Source organism: Serinus canaria, chromosome W (assembly GCF_022539315.1).
Source record: "Serinus canaria isolate serCan28SL12 chromosome W, serCan2020, whole genome shotgun sequence".
In the NCBI taxonomy this organism is placed as follows: Eukaryota; Metazoa; Chordata; class Aves; order Passeriformes; family Fringillidae; genus Serinus; species Serinus canaria.
The window spans coordinates 16,412,496-16,429,058 of record NC_066342.1 but is presented as its reverse complement, the minus strand read 5'-3'; the positions used below and the strand labels follow the sequence as shown (position 1 = coordinate 16,429,058).

Here is a 16,563-nt window from a genome sequence, read left to right as displayed (position 1 = left end):
GTACATCTTTGAATTAAGTCTGTAGCTTGCCAACATAGCTGTTTAGTCTGACTGCCTGTTCTCGCAAAAAAACTATCCCCTAAGAAACTGCTTCAGCCAAAGGAAAGAGATAAGCCCCTTGAACTCTGAAACAGATGGAGAGGCTGCAGGAGACAGGGCAGGATGACCCAGTGTTGTATTGCACTAAATAGTTTATTTAGTTGTTGTTGTTGCACTGGTGATGGGCAATTTCTACTGAGCATGTTGGGTCAAGTAGATGGGTTTTCCCCCTCCCTCATCACATGGTCTCCCCCCCCCACACCCCCCCTGTTATACATACCTAGTCTGTCCCATAGGTACTTCGCCCCTCCCCAACGGCATCCCATTGGCTCCGGTCCTCTCTCCCCCGCCCCCATCCCCTAGGGTATAAAATCTCCTGTGTGAGAGTTCCATGCCCTCTTTTTCTACCTGGGTGACCCCATCACCTGTGTCTTGTACCAAGCCAATAAACAAGATACTTGCACCCACATGGACAAGAGCGCCTCTCGTCTTTTACTTTTGTCTATGCGGGTCCGCGTGGGCTAGAGTCTTAAGCTATCTGGATTGGACTCATATAAGGCCCAGGAAAACCATGGATTACCGCAACCCAGGAGTTTTTTCTGTACTTTCTGATAAACAAAATAGCTGCAAGTGTAACGCGAAATCAGTAAAATGAATATTTGTGAACCTGTTGTGAAATTCTATGCATATGGATTAGTAAGGAAGATAAAAAGAGATCTGGAGTTCCCAGACACATGCATGTCCTTTTAAGGGGAATGATCCTGATATGCGTCTAGTGATGTAATAAACATACCAGCTTTACAACTTCCACAAAAGTTGTGGAGTTTCTTTCTTTTTCTGCAATTCAATACCTACAGAACATGGCAAATATTCCTATCACTAGACATAAAGAAATATAATCCTTTTAAAACAAATTCTGCATGTAATTAATTATCTTTGGAAACAGGATGTCTTCAGGCCTTTCACTGCTTAAAACAGTTCCATTTCCATTCTGTGCATATTTAACAAATAACTACAAGCAGCATGTTTTAAATCACAGAGAAAATCACTACAGAGACAAAAATGCACTCATGTATTTTGACTTTCTGTTCTATCTGTATTCCTTAAATGACTGTTTCCAGGACAGTGTGTTAGGGGGGTTTTGTGCCAGCAGTTTTGACATACTTCCATGCAGAATATTCACTGTCATATCTGTCTGTAATGGCTTACATAAATTCTTCAATTAGGTCATCATAGACCTGTGAACGATCCCTTTTTTTGTATAGGCCTATATAAAATGGATCTTTTAAGAGTGTCTGAAAATGAATAAATTAAAGAGAGTGGCAGGATGAATCACTTCCTCTGTATATGTTTTCCAGAATTCACAGTAACACATTTCACACCGAAAGATACTGCTTTTATATAGCTACTGTAACTGCCTCTAGTATATGTCAATGTTCAGTAATTTCAGCTAGCACTTGAGGTTGGTGATGAGGTCTTTCAAAACAGAACAAATCAATACTATTAAGAAACTACTTTAATAAATCTGATTCACATTTCCAGCTTCTTAAAGTCAGGTCAACCTGACTGTCCATTTTAGTGTCCCAGCATTCAAATTACTTCAAAATGCACCATTTCACTGCCAAAGTAACTGGTGTTTTTCAATCACTGATATGTAACTGTACAGTGGATTCCAAATCATTTACCCTTACATAAAATAGTTGGTTTTATATTGAATAAAAGTTCTCAAATAAAAATTTTCTCTTATAGTAGTAAATACTCTTAAATACTTTTCATAGGGATAACTTATGGCAGGCCAAGTTCAGTAAAACTCACTGTATTATCAGTTCCAATGTCGATGCACACAGGCAAGTATTTATCTGGATGTATTCCTGCACAGGCTGTATACAAACACAGTTTTCCTACTGGAATTCCCATCCCATACATACCTAGGTCTCCAAGACCCAATATTCTTTCTCCATCAGTGATGACAACAGCCTGAAAACAAAAGCAGGTAAAACTATAATCATTGTAATTTATAAAGTTTAGAGCAATACCAGTTGAGGGGTTTTTACTGGGAAAAAAAAATCAGGTATGCTTGCACAGTCAAGCAAAGAATAGATTACAAGGAATATTTCAGTTAAAGCAATAATGCTTAAATGACAGAATCTGCTATGCTCCTTTTTCTTTGCTGAAATCAACTACCCATATCCTTGAAAGCTAAGTTAGAAGGATCCATGCTGCTGTGTGGACCTGCAGCTTGTAACTTGGGTTTATGATTTCCACTTGTAAATCCAGACATCAAAAATTTGTATAATTCTATGATGATATAAAGTATCAACCACCTCATCTCCCCTTGTGGTTCTCAATCCCACTGGGTGATACAGGATTTAACAGGAAAATTTGTGCTTTCCACCTACTAATGTGTCCTAATCTGAAGACAAGATCACCTTTCCTACTGCTATTTAACACAGTAAGCAAGACCCAGAGTACATCCCCCAACTTTAGGAAGTAAAATAAAAAGTTTGGCAAGACTAGTTCTCATCATCATTGTTTACTCAATCCATAAACCTCATATTCAGGATAAAATGTTGCTCTTCAAGATATGCATTACCTTCATTAGCTATATTTTGCCATCATGGTCAAACAGCCTAGGATGCATTATTAAGTATTTACATTTCCATCAAATACTAATAAATATTGAGAAGCTCAACTGGGATTAAATAACAACTAGAAAAATAAATATATAGTGGTAGTATATTAACATCATTTTCTGGCCAGTTGTTCACAATTGACCTTACATGGCCTCTGTCTGAAATAGAGATAAATAAGCCTCTGAAAGAAAAAAAAAGTAGAAACATTTTATAGGTGGCATTTAGAAATTTCCCCTTGCTTTGTAAAGCTAAATGTAAAACAGGATGATTTTCTTAAAATTGAAAGCATTGTAATAATGGATATAAATTACTCAAAGGAGAATTTCTAATACAAGTGCCTATTTGGCTACTTTGACACTCTAAAATAAGAACACAGAGAAAATACTTTTCATTATGCTACCTGGATTTTACACTATTTCAGATATTCACCTTTAGAACTCCTCTAGGGCAAAACACCTCTGCTGTTATCATCAGACCTGATATGAAAAGGGAACATGATCCTAAAGTGCGGCTTTACCTTAATGAATCTCGGTTCATGACATTACACAAGATGAGGGGAGAGAAAAGAAAGGAAAGACAGGGACTGAGCATACTGTCTTCTGCAAGACCAAGAGAACAGTGCTTCCCACTGCTGAGTGCTCCCCCATAGGAGCATGGGAGGAGACGCAAAGGAGCAGAAAGGAGCAGAGGTGAAGTGTCTGTATTTCTTCTGCTCGAGCAAGCCCTCTTGCTAGGAGAAAAGGCGGCATGAAAAGCTCAGCAGAGGTGGTAACTGATAAATTACCAACACTTGGAAAGTGCTGGTTCTTGGAAAGAAAGGAAGTTGAGTACCATCCCTAGTTCCAATCCATGCTGCTGTTTCTTGTACAGACAACTTCTAGAGGGGGATGGTTTTCAAACTGGTCTTTAATACATAGAGACATGGAAGAGGAAAGGAAGTATGTGAGAACTAAGAGTACATCTTTCACATCCCCTGCCCCACATCAGGAACAAAACCATGCATTTCTTACTGTTTTTATCATAGCAGCCACGTCCTCATGGCAGCAAAGGATTACTGCTTCTTCCACACAGCATCCAAACTCTCAAGCAAAAGGACTCTAGAAACACACTTTGAATTGAGGTGAGAATATCATGGAAATGAGATGAAATGACTGCCAGTCGGAACTGGTTTCCTCAACAGAGATAATAACCTGAAGAGATGCTTTAAAGTCACTGCTGAACCCAGACCAGATCCCAGCCAAACCATATTTCCTGTGTCAGAATAACTGAAAGCTGACTCCCAGTAGCACAGCTTTAATACAGGGGCTATCTGCATCCAATGGAATCTGCTGAGCTACCATGAGTCAAGCCTGTCCCTTCCTGCTTTGCCAACATGTCCTCACCCACTGCTCGCTGGCCTCTGCTCCTGCATTTAAGATGTCATGCCGTGTTGCTCTGCAGAGTACTGTGAAAATTTCTCCAGCACTGGGCCCCTTTGCTACCAGCACCAAAACATTGGTCACAGCTCCAATCCTGCCAGAACCATGATTAGCCTGAGTTTCCTCCAGCAAATGTGCTGTAAAGGGATACAGGCACTCATGTTTCTGCCTGTGTGCAGGGTTGCACAGGGGAATATACTTAATGAATCTACCTGAAGTTACCCTTCTTGAACAGAGGGTGAGATCAGATGAGCTCCAGAAATCCCTTTCAATCTACACTTTCCTCCAAATGTTCTTTCCTGACACAGATCCTCAGACTCACAGATGTGATTTGGAGTTGGAGAAAGCCACAGCACTCTCCTCAGAATTAAAGAGCTGTACTGCATCTAGGAAGAGCTGGAAATGGGGCTGATGCCCTGCACTTGTAGTATTTAGTGACACACTATCACTTCTGTTTTCAAATGTTCTGTTTTCCAACATAAACTGGGTCTTGAGATATTATTTAATCAACTTTTACTGCCCTGAATTGGCACAAATCTTGTGTAGTTGAATCCAAAGAAAAATGAAATTTCCAAACTTCAGGCAAGTATACAGAGAAAATGATAACAAAAGTAGCAGCAATATAGATCTATTGTTCTTACTTTGGTCTCCTGAGGATGTGTCCATACTGGGAGCAGGCAAGGCCTACTGTTGGTGTGTATACAATTGGCATTAACCATTCAATATAATCTTGTAATACTCTACAGAATAACCTTTAATATCTCTCTTGGATTCCCATTATGTAGATATACCTAAACTTAAGCAGAAAAAAATAAACCAACCCAAATATTTATTGTTTCACATTTATGCTTATAAAACAATGTGAAAAATGCCAAAGCAAAACCCATACTTGCTTCATATTATTTCTTCATGGAATTCCTGCTTCCACTCAAGTCGGGCTTTAAGCACTAAGCAAAAGTTGGAAAAGAGAGAGTAGCAGTACTAAACAGCTGAAATAAAAATACTGGATGTGACATACCATGCATGCTAACAAGTTAATGTGTAAACATGCATTATGATAAAAGATAACTCATGGATTTGTTACAGGATACAGCTGGGAGTCTCATTACTGTTAAAAAAAATTTAACAATGAAAGTCTTTTACACCCCAAAACTGTAAGGTCCTAACAGGTCTTGTTAATCCTAACATTTAAACAGTTATAAAACAAATTAACTTCTAACAAAAAGTTAATATTGAAGGATTTACCTAGGTGTGTAAATTAAATCTGCATTTTTGCAAATTTACCTACCAGTCTACATGTACCAAATCATATTCAGTCTTGCTGACCCGACAACAAAGATAATGAATTAGCGATTCTTCTTAGGTTACAGCAACCAGGCACTTTCCCAATACGGATTACATGACTGTTTCAGATCAGCAAGTGATATGATGTGGATTTAAGTAATCTTTCAGTTTTCATGAGAACAAAAGCTTACTGATGTGGTCCAGTAAGCCTCAAACCATTCCAGGGTTCCTCTTGCCTTTAGGAGACTGCCTAAGATTACAAGCAGATATGCAAAGGAGTATATGGAAACAGCAACAGGATGCTAAAAACATGACATTCTAAAAAAAAAGAAAGAAAACCCAAAACAAATCAAAATCCTTCACATTGTTTTTATTTTTTAACCAAGTAGTGGATTAAAGAAAAAAAGGACTAGTATAGAAAAAATTACACATTATAAGACTCAAAATTCTAAACCTCTATTCCTTTCTAGCATTAACTGTTATATATGATAAACACTGTTTTTCATAACTATTAAACCCTTGATTTACCTTCTGTCATGGTTTGAGCCTGGCACAATGCCAGTGCCCCCATGAAAATACTTTTTCCCTGGTATCTACTGTGAGATGTGAGCAGAAACAGAGCAGAGCAGGCTCCAGCTTAAGAATGAAAGGAAAAAAAACACTTTATTAACCTAGGACTATAAGAGAAACACACAGAACACAGGACGAAAACCTTCCAAATATCCTCCCCCTCCCCCACCACCAGATTTTCAACATATCACAGTAAGACAAAACCTTGGATTTTCAATTCAATTACCAGCCCTCAGATCACTAACTCTCAGTCCATCACTACCCTTCAGATAATCAATTCTCAGTTCCTCAAGAACAGAGGAGTCCCTCTTGTACCACAGACTTCCCCAGGAAACAGTTGAAACCTCTCGTGTTTCCATGTCACACGTGGCACCGCCCGGAGAACATTTGCCATCTTGGCATCTTCCTTCCATGTCCAGTGCTCTCACCACTGCACATGTACCAGAGCTGCTTCTAGGGTTTTCTTTTTAAGGGTGCTTTGTCCAGTTCCAAAAAGAGCACAGTCTCTCACCTTTGGGACAGCTGTCCCCCCCCAAATTTCACCCCCTGGGGCTGAGGGGTCTTGAGAACAGAGATCATCTTCCTCTTCTTCTTCTCTGAAGATTGAGGGCACCACCACCCTCCTCACCCGTCGTCCCTGTTCACGTGCTCCTTCACGTCACTGCACTCTCTTGGCTCCAAGCCATTGCCTCCCCCTAGATGCAGTCTCTGTGTCACAGGAACACAAGTGGTTCTGCCCATGGCTATACAAGAAAAGTCCAGCCAAAGGCCACTCCATCATCTTCTCCCACCTAGGATTCTTCTCAGCTTCTCTCAAACCTCTTTCATTTGCACCAACTTGCACCACACTTGCCCATTTCCTGTTATCCTGCTATCCCACCTCTATCTCTCTCCTCATTCAACTCCAGGAGGATCAGCATTTGCAAGGTTTCCATCATCCACAAGAAGAGTTAAAAGTCCCAAGCCCTGCCTGTCCATGAACTCCCACGGCTGGCTGCCCTGCTGGGCATCCCCCCCCACTCTTCTCCTTCACGCCGGCCGTGCTATCAATTTTCAAGGTAGCACCAGCACAGGCACAGGTTCTCTCCCTCTCTCTCTCTCTCCGGGGGTGGGGGGGGGGGGGATGGTGGGGGATTGGGGGGTGGCTGCCCAGAGCCTCACAGTGCTGCTCCACCCTTCTAACTCGCAGGGGCCTTCACCTCCCTTTCTCTGCCCAAGGCCTGGCCTGGCGGCCTACCTCCTCCAGCCGCATGGCTCCCCTCCCCCGCTCAGCTCGGAGCTGGGCAGGGGAGGTCTGTTCTCTTCACGAACCGGAACCCAAGAGACTTTCCCCCCAGGAGTTCACAGCTTTTAACCCCCTGTGTTCTCAGAAGCGTATCCATATCCTCAGTGGCCATACCAGGTGCCAATATTCAATTCTGAGCACCTATTGGTTTGACCACAGCATCCCAAAAACTCACTTCCTCTCAAACCACGACACCTTCATTCTCACATATTGTGGGAGAGTTAGGGATTGCGGCCGGAAGATCTCGGGCTGTTACGCGTAGACAGGAAGACCCCTCCTCACCTTCAGTCTGACCTTGGCTACCTGGCCGCACCCAGGACAAGGGCAGAGGAAGTGACACAAACTACCTAAGCCATAAATACCCCTGAAACCTTTGAATAAACGCCATTTGCTATCTACCATATTGGTGTCCGCAGCGCATGGACCGAGTGACTCTGTATTTGGGTCACCGTTCCGTACCCGAAAACCAGGTCGCCTCGTAGCTAGCGGCTACATATTGGTGCCGATCCCGGGATCCAGCACCCGGGGTGCGGGAGTCACCTGGACAGGGGCCGGCGGCCGCACAGCGGGTCTAGTGCGGCAGGGAGGACGCTCCCGGACCAGCGAGGGACATGGAAGCCGTCGCGCAGGTCGTAACCCAAATGCATGTTCAGTGGGGAATAGAATGCAAACTCAAGGATTTATGCCTTGTAATTTCGAGGCTTATTAAATTACAGGCGATAGATAGCCCTGTGGATATTCTCCATCCGGAGAAATGTGACCATTGTACTAAGGTTTTAGCTGAAGAAACGATGTCCTGTGGCTCGGGAAAAGCTCTTAAGTCATGGGGCAGGGTTGTGCAAGCCTTGCAAAAGGCAAGAAATGAGCAGGACACCTGGCAAGCGGCGAAAGCGTGGTTGCTGGCCACGCCGCAGCTGGGGGTGGCCGCGGCGACACAAACCGCGGAGCTCTTAGAACAAACCGGCAGCGAAAAGCCGCGAACGCCGGACCCCTCCGAGCAGATCGGCTTACCATCGGTGGGGGGGGAGAACGCGCTGTCGTTTTGGCAGGAACTCACGGAGGAGGCGAGGGAGGCGGCGAAACCGCCGAGCCCCAAAGGGGAGGACAGGAATGCACCCCCTCCATATGTGTTTGAAAATGGCGGGGAGGCGTGTACTCAGGGCAGAAAGGAACCCGCGCCGGGCGGAAACGGAGTCAGCCCGCTTAACAACGCATGTGCGGGCGAGCGGGGGGACGGGGCGGCCCCCGCGCAGGAGCGTATGAACAATCAGAGCGCTCAGCTCACTTTCGGTCCTTATAGGGCAAGGACCTCCCCCAGCAGGAGGCGGGGGGACCCCAGGGGGAGGGAACGGTCCGACCCCCGCAAGAAGGGGCGGGGTCGGAGCCCGAGAAAAAGGCGCAGCAGACCGGAAGTCTCCGAGCAGTCGACTTCCGACTGGGACTCGGAGTCGAGCTCCGATTCGGAGGACTCGGAGCGGGGGTCGGGGAGCTCCGACTCAGACTCGAGTTCTAACAAAAGAACAGCAGCGGCACGCAAGGCAATTAGCCGCAGCGCTCCCGCATGGGTAAAGGGGACATCAGAGAAAGATCGAACCCCACTTACAGACTGGCGGAAAATAAAAATTGCATGCGCAGAGTGGTCCCCGTCAGCGAAACTGGTGTTTCCGGTCCGGGTGGGGGGACCCGGCGGGAACCAAAGGTTCTATTCTCCGGTAAACCCGAAAGACGTGCAGGCGATTACAAAAGCGATCGCGGATAAGGGGATTAATTCTGCAATGGTTTCAACTCTCATTGATGGCGTTTTTGGGGGGGACGACATGCTACCTTTTGATATTAAGCAGACCTGCCGAATGATTTTTGACGGGGCAGGGATGATTTTATTTAAGCAGGAGTGGGAAGATAACTGTGCTAAACAGCTAGCCCTGGTAACAGGGGCAGACCACCCACTGCACGACTCCAGCATACAGAGGCTAATGGGCACAGACCCTGCAATGATTACCCCCCAGGCACAGGCAGAAGGCCTGAGGGCCCCAGAGATTATGACAACAACTCGGGCAGCCCGAGAAGCCATCCGTGTTGCCTCTAAAGTAGTAGCCAAGCCTTCACCTTGGACTACAATAAAACAGAGTGAGAGTGAAAGCTTCACTCAGTTTGTGGACCGTCTGCAGTCAGCCTTAGACGCCTCCACATTACCCTCAGAGGCAAAAGGTCCAGTGCTGGCAGAGTGCCTACGCCAACAATGTAACTCAGCCACAAAGGACATTTTAAGATCACTGCCACAGGGATCTAACACAGCTGCCATGATCAGGCATGTAGCTAAGGAGGAGCACCTTGCTCCCATCCAAGCAGCAGTTCACACTGCAATAACGAGTGTCATGGCATGCATTAAGTGTGGCCAGGGTGGGCACGTGGCGATAAACTGTCCCCGGTTAGGACACCCATCAGCAGCTGCTCCCCCACATCAGGGGAAACCTCGGGGACCGTGCTGGGCATGCGGTAGGAAAGGGCATGTAGCTAAGGAATGCAGATCCAAGCATCAGGGAAACGGCAGAGGGAGGAGGCAGCCGGGCCGTATCCAGCCTCCTCCCACTGGGAACATGCAACGGCCCAGCTACAGCAACCCTCAATGGGGCACAGGGTTCCTGTGCCCACCACTGCCAACCCCTCAGGGAATGTCCAACTTTGCTGCCCAGCCAATGGTCCAACCGAACCCACCTGCGCCTCAGGAATACCACAAACAGCCCCTTGGGGAAGAGGTCCCTGGGTGGCTCTGGCCATGAAAGCATGGGAACGGGACCTGTGGGTGGCCGTTGCCGCGAAGGTGGGCAAGCACCCACTGATCGTGTGGGCAGTGTGTCCTCTCCACAACAGCTCCGACGACTCGGCCATCTGCCTTCCCTTTTGGGTGGACACAGGGTCAGACGTCACCGTCATCCCAGGAATCCAGCCTATAGGACCTGTCCAAACGTCACTACCCATGAACTCGATGATACCAAGAGGACAACCCTATACAGTGCTCGACATCAAAGACTGCTTCTTTTCTATCCCCCTGCACGAAACCCCTCACATCGGAGCAAAAGCGCTTGCGAAAAAGTGCGGAATCTCTACTGCAGACACAAAGCACGTTGTCGCAATGTGCCCTCACTGCCAGAAGTTGCCACTATGGTCGAGTGGTGTCAACCCCAGAGGTCTCAAAGCCTCGGAAGTGTGGCAAACAGACTTTACCCTATGCCAGCTGTTGAAACCTCGAGTGTGGCTCGCAGTTACTGTAGATACGTACAGCGGAATGATTGTGGCCACACAGCATCTCAAGACGGACTCCAAAGCGACCATCCAACATTGGCTGACAGCCATGGCATGGCTTGGGGTTCCAAAGCAAATCAAAACAGACAACGGCCCAAACTTCATCTCAAAGGCAGTCCAGACATTCGCCTCGAAATGGAACATCGCCTTGGTGCAGGGCATCCCATACAACAGCACCGGACAAGCCATCGTCGAAAGAGCAAACCAGACTCTGAAAGCTAAGCTAGAAGTGCTAGCAAAGGCAGAAGGCTTCTCCAATGCCATTCCCCCGAGTGACCAAGCGCGCATCCTGGCAACTGCGCTGCTAGCGTTAAATCAATACCCTAGGGGGGATGAAACAAACAGTCCAGCTCAGAAACACTGGGCACCTCGAGCATTAGAGGAGGGCCCGCGGGTGGTGATCAAAAACGAACTGGGGCAGTGGGAACAGGGTTGGAGATTGGTGCTCACGGGGCGGGGATATGCGGCTGTCAAAAAGGACGGGCACATTAAATGGTGTCCGCTTAAGTCAATCAAGCCCGACTCTTCACCATGAGCAGAATGAGACTGATGAGAGTTGTGAGTTTCTGTTTACAGGACATGCTCATGGGGCGTCCTCGTGACGCGTACATCCCCGTTCCAGAGGACGGACCACCAAGCCGTCCAGCAGCGCCCGAGAAAGCCGCGCGGGTGAGACTCAGACATCAACGGTGTTTCTGTGTGATTTTGCTGTTGGGGCTTGTCGCCAGAGGGCAAGCCAGCCCAGACCACTACCCTCATCAGCCATTCAGGTGGGTCATGCGACACCTTAGCAGTGGCAAGGTGCTCAAAGGAGTCACCACACCAAACACACCATCCTTCATACTCCGCTTTACCGACTTGTTTCCGGGACGACCAAAGGTAGACCCTTCTTCCCCACACGTCACACAAACGTACCTAACCTACTGGTGTCCAGCCTCAAACCCAGGAAAAAGCTACTGCAATCACCCAGGGTGGGGATACTGTGGGCATTGGGGCTGCGAAACCATTGTTACAGATGCCAGACCGTCAGGGCCAGGGTGGGATCCACAAAAGCCCGACAGGTTCTTGCAGTTCACCTGGGCACCCACTGGCTGCAAAACACCCTTCTTTTTCCATGGAAATTTCCATCGAAACAGTCATAAAATCCCCAAATTTCGGAAATGCACTAACTACAACATGACAATTTTACAGCCAAATCACCCCAGTTGGACCACGGGCAGAACATGGACAGTAGCCGTCCAAGGGTCAAAAGAGTGGGTGAATGTGCAAATTATCAGACTCCCAGCCTCTATGTCCCAATTAGTCGGACCCAATCCGGTTCTAGTAGCGAGCAAACCCAGGGAAGAGATCACAGTTAACAGTAGTGCTAGCCCCGATACGCAGAAGTTAGAACTAGTCTCCCCATCCAGTCTCCTGGCCGAACCAAACCTTTCCAATTCATTCATAAATGTGTTGAATGCTACCTTCATATCGTTAAATCAGTCCAACCCAAACTTCACAGAATCATGCTGGTTATGCTATGATGCACAACCGCCTTTTTACGAAGGCGTTGCCTTTGATCTCCCTTTCATCTTCTCAAAATCAAACAATCCACGCCAATGCAGATGAGACACCCCCCGGAGAGGCATTACCCTGAGTCAGGTTACAGGCCAAGGCAAATGCTTCGGCAATGCAACCTTGGCAAGGCAGACGGGCAGTGTCTGCAAAGAATTTGGCAAACTTAAGGGAGGGAAGTTCCAGTGGGTGATCCCAGCTGCATCAGGGATGTGGGTCTGTCACCGATCCGGAGTAAGCCCATGTGTACTCCTTGACAAATTCGATCACTCTAACGACTTTTGTGTCCAAGTTCTAATTGTTCCTAGAGTCCTGTACCACTCAGACGAAGAAGTGTACTACCTCTTCGAACAAACCAGCCGTCTCCACAAAAGAGAAATATTGACAGGTTTAACTATAGCCATGCTGCTCGGCCTAGGAGCAGCTGGAACGGCCACAGGCGTCTCAGCCCTAGCGACCCAACACCAAGGACTGTCCCAACTGCAAATGACGATCGATGAGGACCTGCAAAGGATCGAGAAGTCCATCTCTTCGCTGGAAAAATCCCTTTCCTCACTCTCAGAAGTTGTCCTCCAAAATAGGAGAGGACTGGACCTCTTGTTCATGCAGCAGGGGGGCCTGTGTGCTGCCTTGAAAGAGGAATGCTGCTTTTACGCAGACCACACCGGAGTCGTCAGGGACTCCATGGCCGAACTGAGAAACCGGCTGAACCAGAGAAAAATGGACAGAGAAGCTCAACAGGGCTGGTTCGAGTCGTGGTTCAACCAGTCTCCATGGCTCACCACGCTGATTTCTACCCTAATAGGCCCAATCACTATAATCTTACTAACCCTAATCTTCGGGCCTTGCATATTAAACAAACTAGTGTTATTCGTTAAAAGGCGTTTGGAAACGGCAAACATTTTATTTCTCGAGCGCCGACAATTACTTTAAAGCATGCTAAAGTTACTAACACACGATTTTACACTAATCCTACTAACCCATGAAATTTTGTAACCTTTACATTTTATAACTTTATGAGATTTTTACTAATCATGGTGGGGGGGAAATGTGGGAGAGTTAAGTATTGCGGCCGGAAGATCTCGGGCTGTTACGCGTTGACAGGAAGACCCCTCCTCACCTTCAGTCTGACCTTGGCTACCTGGCCGCACCCAGGACAAGGGCAGAGGAAGTGACACAAACTACCTAAGCCATAAATACCCCTGAAACCTTTGAATAAACGCCATTTGCTATCCACCATATTGGTGTCCGCAGCGCATGGACCGAGTGACTCTTTATTTGGGTCACCGTGCCGTACCCGAGAACCAGGTCGCCTCGTAGCTAGCTGCTACAACATATTTTACCAGCATGGGCTAGCTGTTTGTCACGATAAGGCACGAAATGATGACACAGACACTGCTGCTCTCGAGGGGAACAAAAAAGAGCCCCTTTATTTTCTGACTCCAACATTTATAGTTTTCCAAAGGTGACAGTGGATTGGAGGGTGACAGTGCCACCTCTCCAATGCCACTGGACAGACCAAGGGTCCATCAATTCTCTCCACCTCCATGAAAGAATGCAAAACATAGGTTATTTACAGAATTGTGTGTGAGAAAGTTTGTTGAGAGAATATAAACATCAGAAGGCTTACAAAGTTTTACAAAATCAGGGTGACATCTCACCCTTTTCTGTCTAAAAAAGAAAAAACGAAAAAAGAAAATGAACAATGTGAAAAACAAACATGAACAATGTTCAGTGTCCATTTGCGGAGGAGTCATCAGAGTGAGCACTCGCGTCGTCTGCATCCGAGTCATCACCCGATGAGTCACCCGCTTGATGCCTTTCAGGTTGGTCACGGTTTCCATGTTGCCCGTCGGCCGGATTCTGTCTCTGCGGTCGCAGGTCAGGGCGAACACACTTCGAAGGTACCCAGCGTACCCCAGTATCTGTGGATACACAAGCATACCCGCGCCCCGAAGCGATAAGGTCATAGGGACCTTCCCACTGTTTGGTGACTAAATTCCGCACCCGAACCTTCGCTCGAGGCCGAAGTGCCTCATCCGCAGCCTGCAACGAGAGATGATGGTTCAAAATGACAGGATTATTTGAGTTCTGCGGCACAGTGAGATGATTGATTGTGTACAAAGCTTTCGCCAACCGACTGTGCGGGGTTTCACCCTGCATTCCCCGTTTTTGTTTTTGAAGAACCCGCTTCAGAGTACCATGAGCGCGTTCTACAATAGCTTGACCGGTTGGAGAATGAGGGATACCAAACTTGTGTGAGACACCCCACAACTGCAGGAACTGCCGCACCTTCTGTGATGCGTAAGCAGGACCATTGTCGGTCTTCACAGCAGAAGGTATGCCCAGAACGGCAAAGGCCTGCCTCCAGTGGGCAATGACATCACGGGCCTTTTCTCCAGTGTGAGCAGAAGCCCACATCGCAGAGGAGAACGTGTCCACCGTGACATGCACATACTTGAGCCGGCCAAACTCGGCAATCTGGGTGACATCGGTCTGCCAAAGCTCCAAGGCCCTAAGGCCTCTGGGGTTTACCCCTGCCGGCAAAGGCGGAGCAAGCGCGTGGCAGTCGTCACACGACTCAACAATGTCACGAGCCTCAGTTGGCGTCAGCTGAAACTGCTTCTGCAGGGTATGTGCGTTTTGGTGGAAAAACCCATGTGATGCCTTGGCCTGCGCGAGTGTATCAGGCTGAGGTGCCACCCACGCTGGGTTAGCCAACTTGTCAGCCCTCGCGTTACCTTCCACTATAAAGCCTGGCAAAGAGGTGTGACTCCTCACATGCAGAACATAGAAGGGATGAACCCGAGCCTGAATGGCACGCCACAAGGTCTTCAGCAAATGAAACAAGGCAGGATTACTGACCTCCTTCAAAACCGAATGACCCAATCGCTGCGCGATGTCGGCCACATAGGCGGAATCCGTGACCAAGTTGAAAGGCTCCTGGGAAAATTTCTCAAATGCCATGACAGCAGCCCTCAGTTCAACCAATTGGGCTGATCCATCCTCATGACCTTCCAAAACCTGCCACTCAGATCCATCCTTCCAGGTAACAATGGCCTTTCCGGTCCTCCCGGAACCGTCAGTGAAGACGGTGGGTCCTTGCACGGGTTCCTGACTATTTTTGGGCCGCAAAGACATTTGTGTGAATCTCGCCACATGCAACAGCTTATGGCTGGGCAGATGATAAGTGATCTGCCCTGAAAAGTTTTCCAGAGCACTCTGCAGGGACACACTGTTTGCAAAGCTCCAGTCAAAATCCTCCCGTTGCACCGGGAGTACAATCTTTGCGGGATCCGCACCCATCAATTGCAAACACCATTGCCGGCATTTGATTATCAAGCGAGCGATTAGCTCAAACAATGCAGTTGCCGTCTTCTGCGGCTGATGGGGCAGGAAAACTCATTCCAAGATGTGCAAGGAATCGGACCATTTGTCACTCCACTGGCCAATGATACCTGTGGGATGCGAATCTGGAGTGGTGATGAACACTGACATCAACGGAGGGATCAATGCGATGAACTTGGCAAGCCGAAACAGCTTGCTGAACCACCTCCAGCGCCTTTTGCGCCTCAGGGGTCAACGTGCGAGGTGACTTTAGATCATTGTCTCCTTTCAACAAATCATACAGCGGAGACAGCTGTGCATTGGTCAGTCCCAAATATGGATGCAACCAAGTGATGACACCTACCAATTTCTGAGCATCATTCAGTGTCTTCACAGAATGCACAAATTGCACCTCTTGGTGACAAATTGTCTGTTCCAGAATTTTGACCCCCAAATACTTCCAAGGTGGTTGTTGTTGAACCTTTTCTGGAGCCACTTGCAGCCCATGAGCATGCAAAGCATCCAGCAACCGAGGCTGAATCCTCAGCAGCTCATCCTGGGTGGACGCAGCCACCAAAATGTCGTCCATATAATGATACAGACGTGCATCAGGAAACTGCTTGCGAACTCCAGACAAGGCCTGGGCCACATACCATTGGCATATGGCTGGGGAATTGCGCATGCCCTGGGCAGCGTCCTCCATTGATATCTCTGTGCCGGCTCAGCGTTGTTAATTGCTGGCACCGTGAAGGCAAATTTCGGCCTGTCATTTGGATGCAAAGGAATTGTAAAGAAACAATCCTTCAGATCCACAATGAGGATCGGCCAGTCCGCGGGAAGCATGGTAGGCGATGGCATGCCCACCTGCAATGTTCCCATGCCTTCCATCACGGCATTGACCTTTCGGAGGTCTTGCAACAACCTCCATTTCCCAGATATCTTTTTGATGCAGAAGACAGGAGTGTTCCAGGGACTGGTAGAAGGCTCCAGATGACCCTGGTCCAACTGCTCCTGCACCAGATTTCGAAGGGCGACCAATTTTTCATGAGGGAGGGGCCACTGGTTCTCCCAAACAGGCTTGTCTACCAGCCACCGTATAGGAGGCATAGAACAGTCTGTGCCCTTCGTCGCAGTGGCCCCCATCAAAAAC

At 47.6% G+C, this 16,563-nt stretch overlaps 1 protein-coding gene across 2 annotated transcripts in view; it reads left to right on the top strand.

Moving 5' to 3' along the window:
• Nucleotides 1-7,112: 7,112 nt before the first annotated feature.
• Nucleotides 7,113-16,563, top strand: part of LOC127060968 (uncharacterized) — a 1,003,595-nt gene continuing 994,144 nt past the window's right edge. Inside the window, exon 1 of one of the 2 annotated variants that reach the window (XR_007780319.1) lies at nucleotides 7,113-11,569. Coding sequence is in view for 1 of the 2 variants with exons in the window: in XM_050986352.1 (XP_050842309.1) it covers nucleotides 7,841-10,009 (2,169 nt within the window). In the remaining variant the exon portion in view is untranslated. The remainder of the gene's footprint in view (nucleotides 11,570-16,563) is intronic. The other variant, XM_050986352.1, reaches the window with a different exon arrangement.